Source organism: Esox lucius, chromosome 18 (genome assembly GCF_011004845.1).
Source record: "Esox lucius isolate fEsoLuc1 chromosome 18, fEsoLuc1.pri, whole genome shotgun sequence".
Lineage (NCBI taxonomy): Eukaryota > Metazoa > Chordata > Actinopteri > Esociformes > Esocidae > Esox > Esox lucius.
Window position 1 is genome coordinate 28,173,863 of NC_047586.1, and position 12,339 is coordinate 28,186,201.

The 12,339-nt window shown below is 38.3% G+C and overlaps 1 protein-coding gene across 2 annotated transcripts in view; it reads left to right on the forward strand.

The window, feature by feature from the left end:
* LOC105009235 (N-lysine methyltransferase SMYD2-A) overlaps positions 1-12,339 on the forward strand; it is a 71,609-nt gene that overhangs the window by 10,057 nt on the left and 49,213 nt on the right. The window contains exons 2-3 of one of the 2 annotated variants that reach the window (XM_029114541.2): positions 2,554-2,617; positions 5,081-5,191. In XM_029114541.2, coding sequence (XP_028970374.2) covers positions 2,554-2,617; positions 5,081-5,191 — 175 coding nt within the window. The remainder of the gene's footprint in view (positions 1-2,553; positions 2,618-5,080; positions 5,192-12,339) is intronic. The other variant, XM_029114542.2, reaches the window with a different exon arrangement.

Consider the following 12,339-nt stretch of genomic DNA (forward strand, 5'->3'; position numbering starts at 1 on the left):
TTCTTCATTTAGGCCTAAATTTGCAATTAACTACAGTTGTTTTTGCGATTAATCACAATTAATTATTTAGTTGTTACACAGCACTAATTTTAATAAATAATTTTGTTTCACAATGAAATAAATGTGTAGAGGAAGATGTCTAGAAAAGTGGGGAAATTAATCATAATTTAAAGGCATGGAACTCTACAGCACTGACACAAAAAGTTAATCTTTTCAGGGAACATAGACTTTCTATTGGAAAACCAGATTTTGATCCAGATTCTCCCTCTGGAATTAATAGATTGTTTGGGGTGTTTTCTACTTGTTCTCTGGATCTGAAATGGAAGCTGGTCTAACTCAAAGGGCATATCTATTAATACCCTGGAATGTTTCAAAGCCCACAGTCACTATAGGTCATGACACAAGAAACCCCATTAACAACTGTTGCCCTGGCTTCATAAGGAGTGGCTTGCTTCATGAAACTGACAACACACAGTCAGACATGCACATAACACAGTGATGCAGACAGTTGCCTTATCATGTACTTTCTCAGTCAATGCTAGAAAGGAATTGAAATTGAATCACCCCCTTTAAAATAATCTCATTTTGTTGCTTTGCAGCCTGAAATGAAGACAGACACAGTTTTTGTTTCATTCAGCTGTAACTCAGTGCAACTTATAACATCCAAGTGAAAGATATACCATCAACTTTTCATAAAAAAATTATAAAACATAATCACTGAGTTGGAAAAAGTATTTTGTTGAACCACCTTTTGCTTTAATTACAGCCTTTAGTCTGTTGGGATATGTCTCTACTAACTTTGCACATCTACACGTTGCAATATCTGACCACTCTTTTTTGCAGAACTGCTCAAGTTCAGTTAAATTTGATGGTGACCGTTTGTGGACTGCTGTCTTCAAGCCATTCCACAGATTTTCAATGGGATTTAATTCCGTGCTCTAACTAGGCCATGCAAGGACATTCACCTTTTTCTCCTTCAACCACTGTGTGGTCTGTTTTGCTGTGTGCTTTGGGTCATTGTCATGTTGGAAGGTAAATCTTCTTCCCATTGAAAACAGCAGATTTTCCTCAAGAATTTGACAGTATTTTTCCTTCTATCCTGACAAGTGCTCCAGTCTCTGCTGCAGAGAAACAACCCCATAACATGATATTACCACATCCATGCTTTACTGTAGGAATGGTGTTATTTGGATGGTGAGCTGTATTGGACATATCGTTTGGCATTGAGGCCAAATAATTCAATTTTAGTCTCTTCTGACCATAACAACTTCTTCCACGTGGCCTTAGAATCTTCAAGGTGCATTTGGGCAAAGCTCAGTCGTGACTGCATGTGGCCTTTCTAGAGGAGTGGCTTTTTTCTTGCAACCCTCCCATACAAGCCACATTTGTGGAGAATTTGTGATATTGTTGTCACATGCACACTCTTTGTCATGAATTCCTGCAACTGCTTCAGAGTTGCTGTAGGCCTCTTGGTAGCCTCTCTGAACAGTTTTCTCCTGGCTCTTTCATCCAGTTTGGAGTGACATCCTGACCCAGGGAGGGTCTGTGTTGTACCAAATACATTCCACTTCTTAATAATAGACTTCACTGTGCTTCTAGGCACTGATAAAGCCTTTGAATTTCTTTTGTATCCATCTCCTGACATCTCCTGCCTGTCCACAAGTTTATCCCAGAGATATTTTGACAATGCCTTTCCACCCATTGTTGATTGTTTCTTTCAGTTGCACTACCAAGGACTGAAATGCTTCAGGAAAAGCTTGTTTCATGCTGAGCTAATCAAAATGACCACAGCTGATCACAGTTGAAAGTCAATTGGCTTTGTGTGCTATTGAGAGGGTGATTAACTACACCTGGTTGGGTTTACAAGTCATTTTAGGAGGGGGGTGATTGTTTTACCAACTCAGTGATTCTGTTTTTTAATTGGTATTATATCTTTCACTTCGATGTTATAAGTTGTAAATACAGCTGTCCCTTTTCATTTCAGGCTGCAAAGCAACAAAATGTGATTATTTTAAAGGAGGGTGATTCTTTTCCAAACCCATTGTGTGTTTGCTGGTGGCTGACAAACTGAAAACATTGAGCTGTGATGCCACATTAGGTATCATTTGTAAGTGAAAATCATCACTCAAACATGTACAGTATGTTCTAGTATTCAATCAATCAAATGTATTTATAAAGCCCTTTTTACAACAGCAGTTGTCACAAAGTGCTTTACAGAGACACCCGGCCTTAAACCCCAAGGAGCAAACAACAGTAGTGTTGAATTTCAGTGGCTAGGAAAAACTCCCTAAGAAGGTCGAATTTTAGGAAGAAACCTAGAGAGGACCCAGGCTCAGAGGGGTGACCAGTCCTCTTCTGGCTGTGCCGGGTGAGATATTAAGAGTTCAATTGGAATTATAAATACATTTATCTGGGCTAAATCCAGAGTCTATTTGATTTTAGACTAGGTCAGAAGTATGACCAGGTGGACAAGGACAGGGACAGCAACGGGCCCCCCAAACCAGGTAATCTGCATATTCAATCCCTACTAACCCGTTGTCTTGTCTTCCACAGGAAGGAGGGCTTGGCAAAATGTGGGAAGTGCAAGAAAGCATTCTATTGCAATGTGAAATGTCAGGTAAGATGATGATTATGATGATATTACGCACACATACAGCAATAGACATAACTGGGCTTTTTCGCCCACTCTCATATGTACTTGTAAATATGTAAATTCTGAGTTCTGATTGTTTAGAAGGCCCATACAGTGCCACTGATGTCCTATAGAAAGAATGTTATTCAAGAAATAGCTAGAGGCATTAAAGGGGCAGGGATATGGGGTCAGAGTGAGGTGGTATGGGGGTTGTGGGTATTGGCATAGTTTTTGTTGTTTTTGAATGTGGATTAGAGAGTTAAGGGATATTTTCTGTGTGGCATGAGAATGTAAGGGAGTAATGGTGGTAACTACATGAGACGGGATGGTAGGTTGTTATAGAAGGGCAGTTGGTATTTAAATTAATAAGACCAGAGCCACCAGCAAATGTGTGGTGAGCTGGCATTTGCCCCAGTACTTTTCAAGTGGTGTGGCGTCGCCCTACCACTTTCAACGCAGCAGAGTATTGAGGTCATATAACGTATCCAATATTATAAATGTAAAAAAATAAACGTGAATTTCTTGCAATTGAACAAGTTTATAAAACACTTCTCCAAATTTCAGCCAGTTTCCTCTGTATAATATAACGCAGTACCTCAAACGCTGACTGCAACAGGTGAATGCACCTGTCAGTCACAGCAATCTCCTAGCTACAGCCAACTCGGCCCCGGAGGCAGAGCGTCGACCATGCCTCTCAACACATAGTAACGCAGGAAATCGTTAGAATCCAGTCATTGCACATGGTTACTAGCTACTTTGATCATATCCATAACTGACAAAACTGCTATTGTTTCATATAGTAGCCTTACATTATTAACTAGATAGCTAAGTAGTATTATTTTAAGATCACTGATTACTGTACATGTTTGCCACGGGAGAAAGACAAGTGCAGATGAAACAATCTGCTGCTGCTACCCTAGGCAAAGGCAAGGGACACTAATTAAGTCAGTTTGTTAAATTGAGACTGTGACGTTGGGGTTGTTACGTTGACATTTGTAAAACCTTTCAAAACCTAGCTAGCTAAAGATTCCAGTCGTCTACACGGAAAATATAAATAATTTTGTCCAACCATAACAGATGGATGACGACTAATGCACTAGGATAAGTAGCTAATGAATTCTAGCACCAACAAAACTGTCTTTCGCAGACAGTCACCTAGCGATAGAGTAGGAAAGAGATAGTAAGAAGAGTGCAATATATAGTGATCTGATTCAATATAATCTGATGTATGGAATGGGAATATAATTTTATAAACACCTTTTTGAAGTTAGCTGTTGATCAATTTAATATATGGATATACAACATTTTGTACTCATCTATAATTGTTACATGCCTTGTCCACCTGGATAAGTGTCTACTGAGTTACTCAAATGTATGTGAATGATTACAATTATCTTTCGTCATCTAAGCATATAAGTAGGACAAAAGTTGAGGGAAAATGTTCTGGTCCCCGAGAAATGCCCTGATGTCCCAAATTTTGCCCCACCACTTTTGGACTTGTGGTGTCACCTCTGAATAGGACACAAAGTCTTAGAATTGGCATGTTGTCTAGTGTTTTACTATTTTCTTCAGCATGCCCTTGAATGAGCCAAGAAATGTCAATTCTATCTTTATTGACATATTCTATGATTCTTCAGTATTTAATATAGCCATTTATACCTATGTACTTAATTTCTTTTCTAATAGGCTATCATGGGAATGTTGAAGGTTAACAGACATTTCTGTAGGGGTTGAATGTGTCCCTAATGGGTAAGGGGTCTATTCTACAGGACTAGTTCTGTTTTCCCTTCACTCAAAAAACCAACCCCCACTGCTTTAGTTTTAGGTTATGAACCAGAGTGCATTTTGGGAAAGGTCTTCTTGCATTTAATCTTTGATACTAGTGCTGTAATTGTAATACTCTCTTTACTCTCATTTGTTACATTAATTCATTGACTATTTGGAATTAATCTAAATCCAGTTCCTTCACTCTTTTCCATCATTCAATGACTACCCAAAATCTGGCCAATTATACAAGCATCAATGCCTTGCTTTAAGCTTTTGATGCATGACATTATTAGTTTTTAGCTTAATAGATCAGCCAGATTTACTTAAGGTATCAAAAGCAGGATTGGTGACTGGGCAATGGCATAGGTTTGTATTGTATTTTGTTGATTTACAATACAATTGTATTATATATTGGGGTAAAGGTCCATTTGTCCCAGAACTTTTTTCCGGGGGTGACTTGTCTGTAATATTGGGGGGGTCATGACGGACGCCAGTAGCGGATTTAATACGTTATCTGAGTACAAAACTTGCTAAAACTTGCAAACTGCTTAGTGAAACATTACAAAATGGATGTGAACAGTTTATAAACATTAATATTTGGCAGTTAACCAAAGTATCAACAGGATTGTAGTACATCACTACTGATATATTTCATACATAATTCCTGTGTGTGTTTCTCAGAAAGGAGACTGGGCGATGCACAAGCTAGAGTGTGGGGCCATGACTGCCTTCGGGGAAAACTGGTGTCCATCTGATACAGTCCGACTGGTGTCAAGGATCATTGCTAAACAGGTGAGAGAAGATAAGCTCACCATAATTGCACTTCTTCTAGACCACACAGTCACTACCAGTTACTGTACCAGTGTGGGGCAGATGTGCAGGGATATTCCTGCATATAAAACTCAATGGCGACTGCCTTCCCAAAATCTTGCACCACCTCTGTGTGTCGGCATGGTAAAACCAGTGTTTAATTTGTGCTGGATCCAGGACCGCCAGATCCGGGACCTCCGGATCCAGATCCAGGACTTTCTCAGCATAAAAGAAGATAGTAGATGAATGTCACACTAGATGTCACACAGACATCAAGTAGAAACGAATGAAGGGCAACGGCGTCGACCATGATGCCGTCGCACATGTTTCGACTCTGATGCCTCCAAGGAGGGCAGAGGAGGCAGCAATCCCACAAGTAGAATGAGCCCTAAGACCCTCTGAGGACTAAGACATGCGATCCAAATGACTCATAGGCCATGGCGATAAAGTTGCAAAGCCAGTGAGAGAAACGCTGTTTAGAAGCGCTGTGGCACACAAACAGCTGTGGAGAAAATATGTGCACCAAAGGCACGTACGGGACACATTTGGTGAAGTTTCTCCCTCCCGGCATCCTACAGGTGGGTGTCTGTAGTTCGATCACACGAGACTGGTAAGAACTCAAAATGATCTCAGGCACAAAGCTGGGTTCAGGTGTAACACCACTCTGCTTAACACTAGAATCGCCAATTGGCTTTTGAGTTTGTAATTAACATGAAACTGCCATTATGAAAGCTATACCCTCCTCCTTCCATGACTTAACCCGAAATAGGCATATATTCCAATGTTCCATTGTGAGAATTCTCAACTCATGAACAGAAAACTATTTAGAGACTATTTACTTTTTTTTTACCTTTTTGTTTTCCGACTTAATCCACCAAAAGCACATGCCACTTAGCGTTGGTACCCAGGCAGCTGCTAATGGTACCCAGGCGCTAATCACCCCTCACTGAATACATGACGTCAATGGATAATTGCGCGATACTCCCAGATTAATTATCAGAGCCTTGGTAGAATTTGCATGAATTTACAAATGAAATACCAGATTTCCATGACCATTCAACAAATGAAATGAAACATATTGAAAACATAATACAAACGATATAGGCAACTTGAAAATTCGACATCAACTTGATAGCCCCACTAGAACCCCTGGGAGAGTCTGGCAAAGACGCCCTGTTTTTTTAGCCTATTCATTTGGAGAAATGGACCTTGTCTTCTCCTAAAAACTCTGTTCGGTTTTTCGATAACTTATTAATGTCACCTATAGACAAACCTTATATAGTAAACTAGGAGACAAGAGCTATGCATTGGCTTTGAAATCAACTCAATAGTCCCACTAGAACCACCGGGAGAGACCTGCAAAACCGCCATCCGCATAGCCTATTTATTTGGAGAAATGGATCTTGTATTTTTCTAAAATATTTTATTCATGCTAATTTATTCATGTCACCTATAGACAATTCCTGTCACCGATAGAGTGGCTGTGTAATTTATTTTGTACATTTGTAGGGCCTAATAAAATAATGAAAATTCTATAGCGTGTATTCTTTGAAATAATCATTCTTTGTGTTCTTTTATTAATAGTTGTTTTTCATATGATAAGACCTTCAATACAAACACATTTATTTTTCAGGGGCTTTATTCACAACATTATCTTACCACTAGGAGGACTCCTAAACAGTACTAAAAGTTCCTAGTTAAGAGTTTCCTCTTCACAAAGCTACTAAGACCAACTTTTACTAAGGAATGGGGAGAAGTCTTAAGCTAAGAGAAAGGGCGGGGTTGACACTGCTGCTCTGGATGCTGTGGTGTTCCACGAAAACAGCTTACTTACTATGCCCACAGTGATTGGTTGATAGGGGAGGGGTCTCTGTCAGTGAATTCATCATAGCAATACTATAGAACGGTGTGTCATGTTGCCATATTGAAATAAAGATACTAAAAAATGTAGGGTAAGTGTCACGGATTAAACATGAAACCAAGAATGATATACTGACTAGTCAAGATATGTTCAGTTAATTTTCAGCCTCTTACATGAATGCACATTTCTTTACAAGCTGCAAGACATCTTTTGATGGTGCAATAATTAGTGCAATTATATGTCCCATCTATAGCACCAACCATACCAGGTGGTCCAGCTTTGGCCATGAAGTTGGCTTTGTTTCTTGTAGTTGGCAGAAACCAAATGATTCTTGGGACGATATAGGGTCTGGAGAGGGCATTTCTTGTTTGATGTAATATTCAAATGACGGATGACTGAAATATACGTAGTTGGTCTGTGCTGCATTGTTGTATTTTCCCTGTGGCCAAGTAACGTAGAGTTGTCACAACCTTGATCTCTGGGGTAAATGGGTTGTTGGTGTTTGTTGGTGAAGTGACAGGATCAATGACTCTCTCTACTATGATTATAATACCCTTACAGTTAAGTCAATACCTTTTTAAAAGCTGTGTTTCATTAAGTGATTCTAAAATGTTGACCAGATTACAGCCTTTAGGATTTTTTGGCTCTGGTGGATACTGAGGGTCTGAAAGGCCTGGTGGTTCTAGTGTTGAATCCCCGCTGATAAGTAAGTACTGCGGGCGCGCAGAGAGAGCAGAGATCATGCACGTGCTTAGCAGAATACAGTGCTAACAGCAACGCCGTTTTCAAAAGGTTTCAGCAAGTTTTGGTCCAACAATTCAAAGGGCAGTTCACAAAGCACTTAAGAACTTTGGGCAGCCTCCACTGAGGCGCGCCAACTCTGGCCACAGCGCACATGCAAGCTAGTGCCAATGAAAAAACGTCAAATTGGCAATTGGAAATCGCAGTCCACGACAGGGCGTGCCTTGTTATACTTGGGTATACCGCTGCTCATTACTGTACCATGCAGCATGGACAAAAACATAAAATAAAATTTGTGAACTGGAACAAACAATAGGATTTTGGCATACTGTTGAAACCCTAATGACACTCATTGTCAATTGACTTTGATTGCAGAATAACTTAGATTATTACAAAACATTCTCAGCATCAGTGTAATAAAAGAAGATAGTAGATGAATGTCACACTAGATGTCACACAGACATCTTATGTAGTGAAAAGCTTAATTTTTCTAAGCTACACATTGAAAATGGAAATTACTATTTGAAAGTTTAAGTTAAAAATAACATTAAAACTAGCCAAGCTAGATAATGTAGGTAATAAATTTGAGAAGTTACTTCTTTACATTAATAACAATCACAACATTACCAGAATTGAGTAGTTAGGTCAAATCATTTTTATTGCTAATTTATCAAGTTTCTAATAAAGGGATACATTTCCATTTTTGTTTTACTCCACGTTGAAGATTGTAAATAAAAATAACAATGTGTTTACAGACAAATCAAATGTATTTTTATAAAGAATATGTATACATTTTAGTCATTTAGCAGATGCTCTTATCCAGAGCGACTTACAATAAATACAGGTACATTTTCCTTGAGTAAATTAGGGTGGAGTGCCTTGCCCTAGGACACAACAACATTTGGCTCAATTGGGAATCAAACTTTACAATTACAAATTTCTACAGAGTTACTTGAACACACACACACACACACACACAGTCAAGGCCAGGCTCCACACAGTCACACACTGTGCACAACCAAAGACACGCCCAAAACACTCAGCATGAATCCAGGTTTGCGTGGCATCTATGAAACAAATAATATTGTTAATCAATTTGAAATACATTTTGTGGAAACCTTTATTTTAGCCATGAAATTGATCTGAAATCAAACAGGACAATAAACGTTAAACTGGCGGCCAAAAGTTTAGAATAATTTATAAATGTTGCGGTTTTGAAAGGAAATTTTTACTTTTATTCACCAACGTGGTATTCAGCTGATCAAAGTATAGTCCGGACATAAATGATGTAAAAAATATTACTGTATTATTATTGTTTTTGATTAAATCAACACAGGCCTCATTTCCAACAACCATTACTCCAACACCTTGTCCTTGAGTGATCATGCCAAATTGCTAATTTGGTACTAGAACATCACTTTTAATTATATCAAAAACAGCTAAAAGCTATTTGGTTTGATAAATTAAGCTCTATATGGCAGAGATGGGGACAAGTCACACATGGTCAAGTCCAAGCAAGTCTCAAGTCTTAACCATCAAGTCTCGAGTCAAGTCTCAAGTCACAGTTCAGATAAATCAAGCAAGTCAAGTCAAGTCAAGTCAAGGGTGCACCCTAAACAAGTCAAGTCGAGTCCTTATAAGTTTCTAGTCAAGTCAAGTCACAGTACTAAAGAGATGAACACACACACACACACTGGCCCTCATTTATCAAAAGTGCATACACCAAATTTCCAGCGTACACCTGGCGTACACCCAAAACCACGGTGACTTTGAGATTTATCAATATGGACGTTGCGTACGGCACTCTCAAATCCTACGCCAGCTCAGGAGGTGGTGTACGCACGTTTAGAGTTAGTGCGGAAATGCGCAGGAAAAAAAATCCTAACGTACTGACAAACTAAAAGATATGATATATTATGACCCACTGTAAAAAAAAACAACAACATAATTACAAACTTCAGTGTTTATTTTTGTGCAACATGGACTTCAAGGTTTAATTTGTGTGACTTTCCAAAGCATTTGATTTATATGTATTCCTTCAGATGCGAGCCTGTGCGCTTTACATGACGTTTCAGGGTTAGACCCGGCAGTTGCGCACGGACTGGGTTCCGTAATAAAAGGCTTTTAATGACCAAAATATAATTCAGACTGACAAAATAATAAAAATGACATTCTTCTTCTAAATAACAATAAACGTCATTAATAATAAATATCATGAAATAATAAGACGAATATTACAAATTGTCATGCAATTATTAATGTGAATGAATGGTACTCCACATCACATCATCTTTTATTCCGCTTTTTAAACTGCAAAATGAAACAATTTTATTTATTTCTACCTCCCTGGTGATCGTCTCAATCTCCACGTGAGAGAAGTTTCTCTTTTTTGCCGTCTTCCGTGTGTCCATGGCGTAAAATGAGGGCGTGGGGGAAGCGGAGACTTGAATATATAGGGGCGTGTTATTCTAATGATGATCGTTTTCAGCCGCGGCATTTATCAAGGGCAGGTATTGCGTACACCTGGATTTTAAAGGTACGCACAGATTCATAAATCAGGCGGTGAGAGTAGTGTAAGCAAAATCTTACGCCAACATATACGCCCGTTTCTACGCAAGAATGATAAATGAGGGCCACTGTCCTCTGTTTCTGACGTGCGCTCAATGCGAAGCTCGATTTCAAAATCAAATATTGTTCTCCTCCGCGGTACAAATTTTTGGGGGGACGAAGCGGAGGGATCTTGAATCAGCCTGAAGGGGTTGTATTCGCTATAACAGCCGCCTCTCTATACCTTATCCCGCTTATTACATGGCTACCAACCAAATAAATCTATAATTTGACACAAATAAGAAATAACACGCATTTTGCACTGGAATTCAGCCAATCCATGTAATAAGGGCTAATAATAACAACCTTATAAACTAATTATTGTGACTGAAAAACTGCCTAATATGTAATTACGCTGTAATTATTCTTGTCTGTATGAGTAAAAAAAAAAAACCTCTTCGAAATGTTTAGGTGCTAGTAATCACATCGGCGCCTCCATGTTAGCCTTTCATGCAGTAAAGTTAACTGTTATGGTGTAAGCACAATGCTTTTTAGTTTCCACACGCAGTCCACAAACACTTGAAAATGCCCACATTTAATACAGACATTATAGCCTACGTGTTATATACATGCCCGCTCATTTTAAGATGCCCATCAACATAAAAATTCAGGCTATGCCACTGTTATAGTCAAATTCCCTTACATCTATTTACCAGACGTATTCAGTAATGATATTGGTCACATTTCTAACAAGAAAAAAACAAACATAATATGCAACCAAGGCCAAATTATGACAAACAAAAGATTAATTCATTACATTAGTAACATAATCATTATATATCTTAGTGAAACTGAATATAAAGAGATTACTTTCTTACCTTTCCTTGTGGTTCTTAAAATAACTAATGAAATTTGACGTTGTTGCATATTTTGCATCTGGCAAATCTTTTTTTATTCACACGGTCCAGTTCAAAGTCCTTGTATCCAAACGATACAATATGTGGAGCTCGACTAACGTTACTGTCTGCCATGTTTGGCGCGGTTTGAATTGTGCAGCGTTAAAGGCACATACGCTGATTAGTGGTGCTGATGTCACAACATATAAAATAATTTTATTGCTGTTTGTTTATTATAAGTTCAAGTCATTGTCGAGTCTTCCACTTCAAGTCAAGTCAAGTAACTTGTTCTCAAGTCAAAGTCAAGTCATTTTCATACTTTAATCAAGCAAGTCACAAGTCCTGAAAATTGTGACTCGAGTCAAGTCATGTGACTCGAGTCCTCCACCTCTGCTATATGGTAAAGAAAAGAATAAGTACATCAGAATGTCTCATTTCAGAAATGGACGCCTCACATCCTCAATTCATTTAATTCCTTTCTGCCATTAGTAAACTAATACCAACCTTAACACATGCCAGTGCATTACATACTGTGACAACTCAATAACACAGACAACGTTAAGTTTAATTTAAATAAACCAAATAGGTTTCAGCTGGGTTTAATATAATCAAACATTATTTTAGAATTTTTTAAGGATGAGGTGATGTAAAAACTTCCCTTAGAATTAATCTAGCAAATGTACACACTGAAAATGGAAAACACTATTGTAAAGATAAAGTTAAAAATGTGTTGTAAAACTAGCCAAGCAACTTTGACATTTAAGTTAGTAAAATACAGGGTTGGAACTTTTTTTTTTTTAAGTGAGGGTGAAACTTTTTTGTAAAGCTCCTGAATTCTAAAATTGTACACAATTGTATATCCTGCTGAGACATGGTGCACCAAGTTATGTAGGCTGAATTACCATGACAGTGAAACATGTAGAACATCGTTACAGTGTGACAAAATGTTTTAATATTAAAGAATTTGGTAGATAACTGATAGACCCTCTGATAACTCTCCTTAAACATCCTAATATCGGTCGTCAATCTCTTAGATTATTTCATCTTGACTGTTCATAGTGTCTCTTCAACACATCACTTATCAA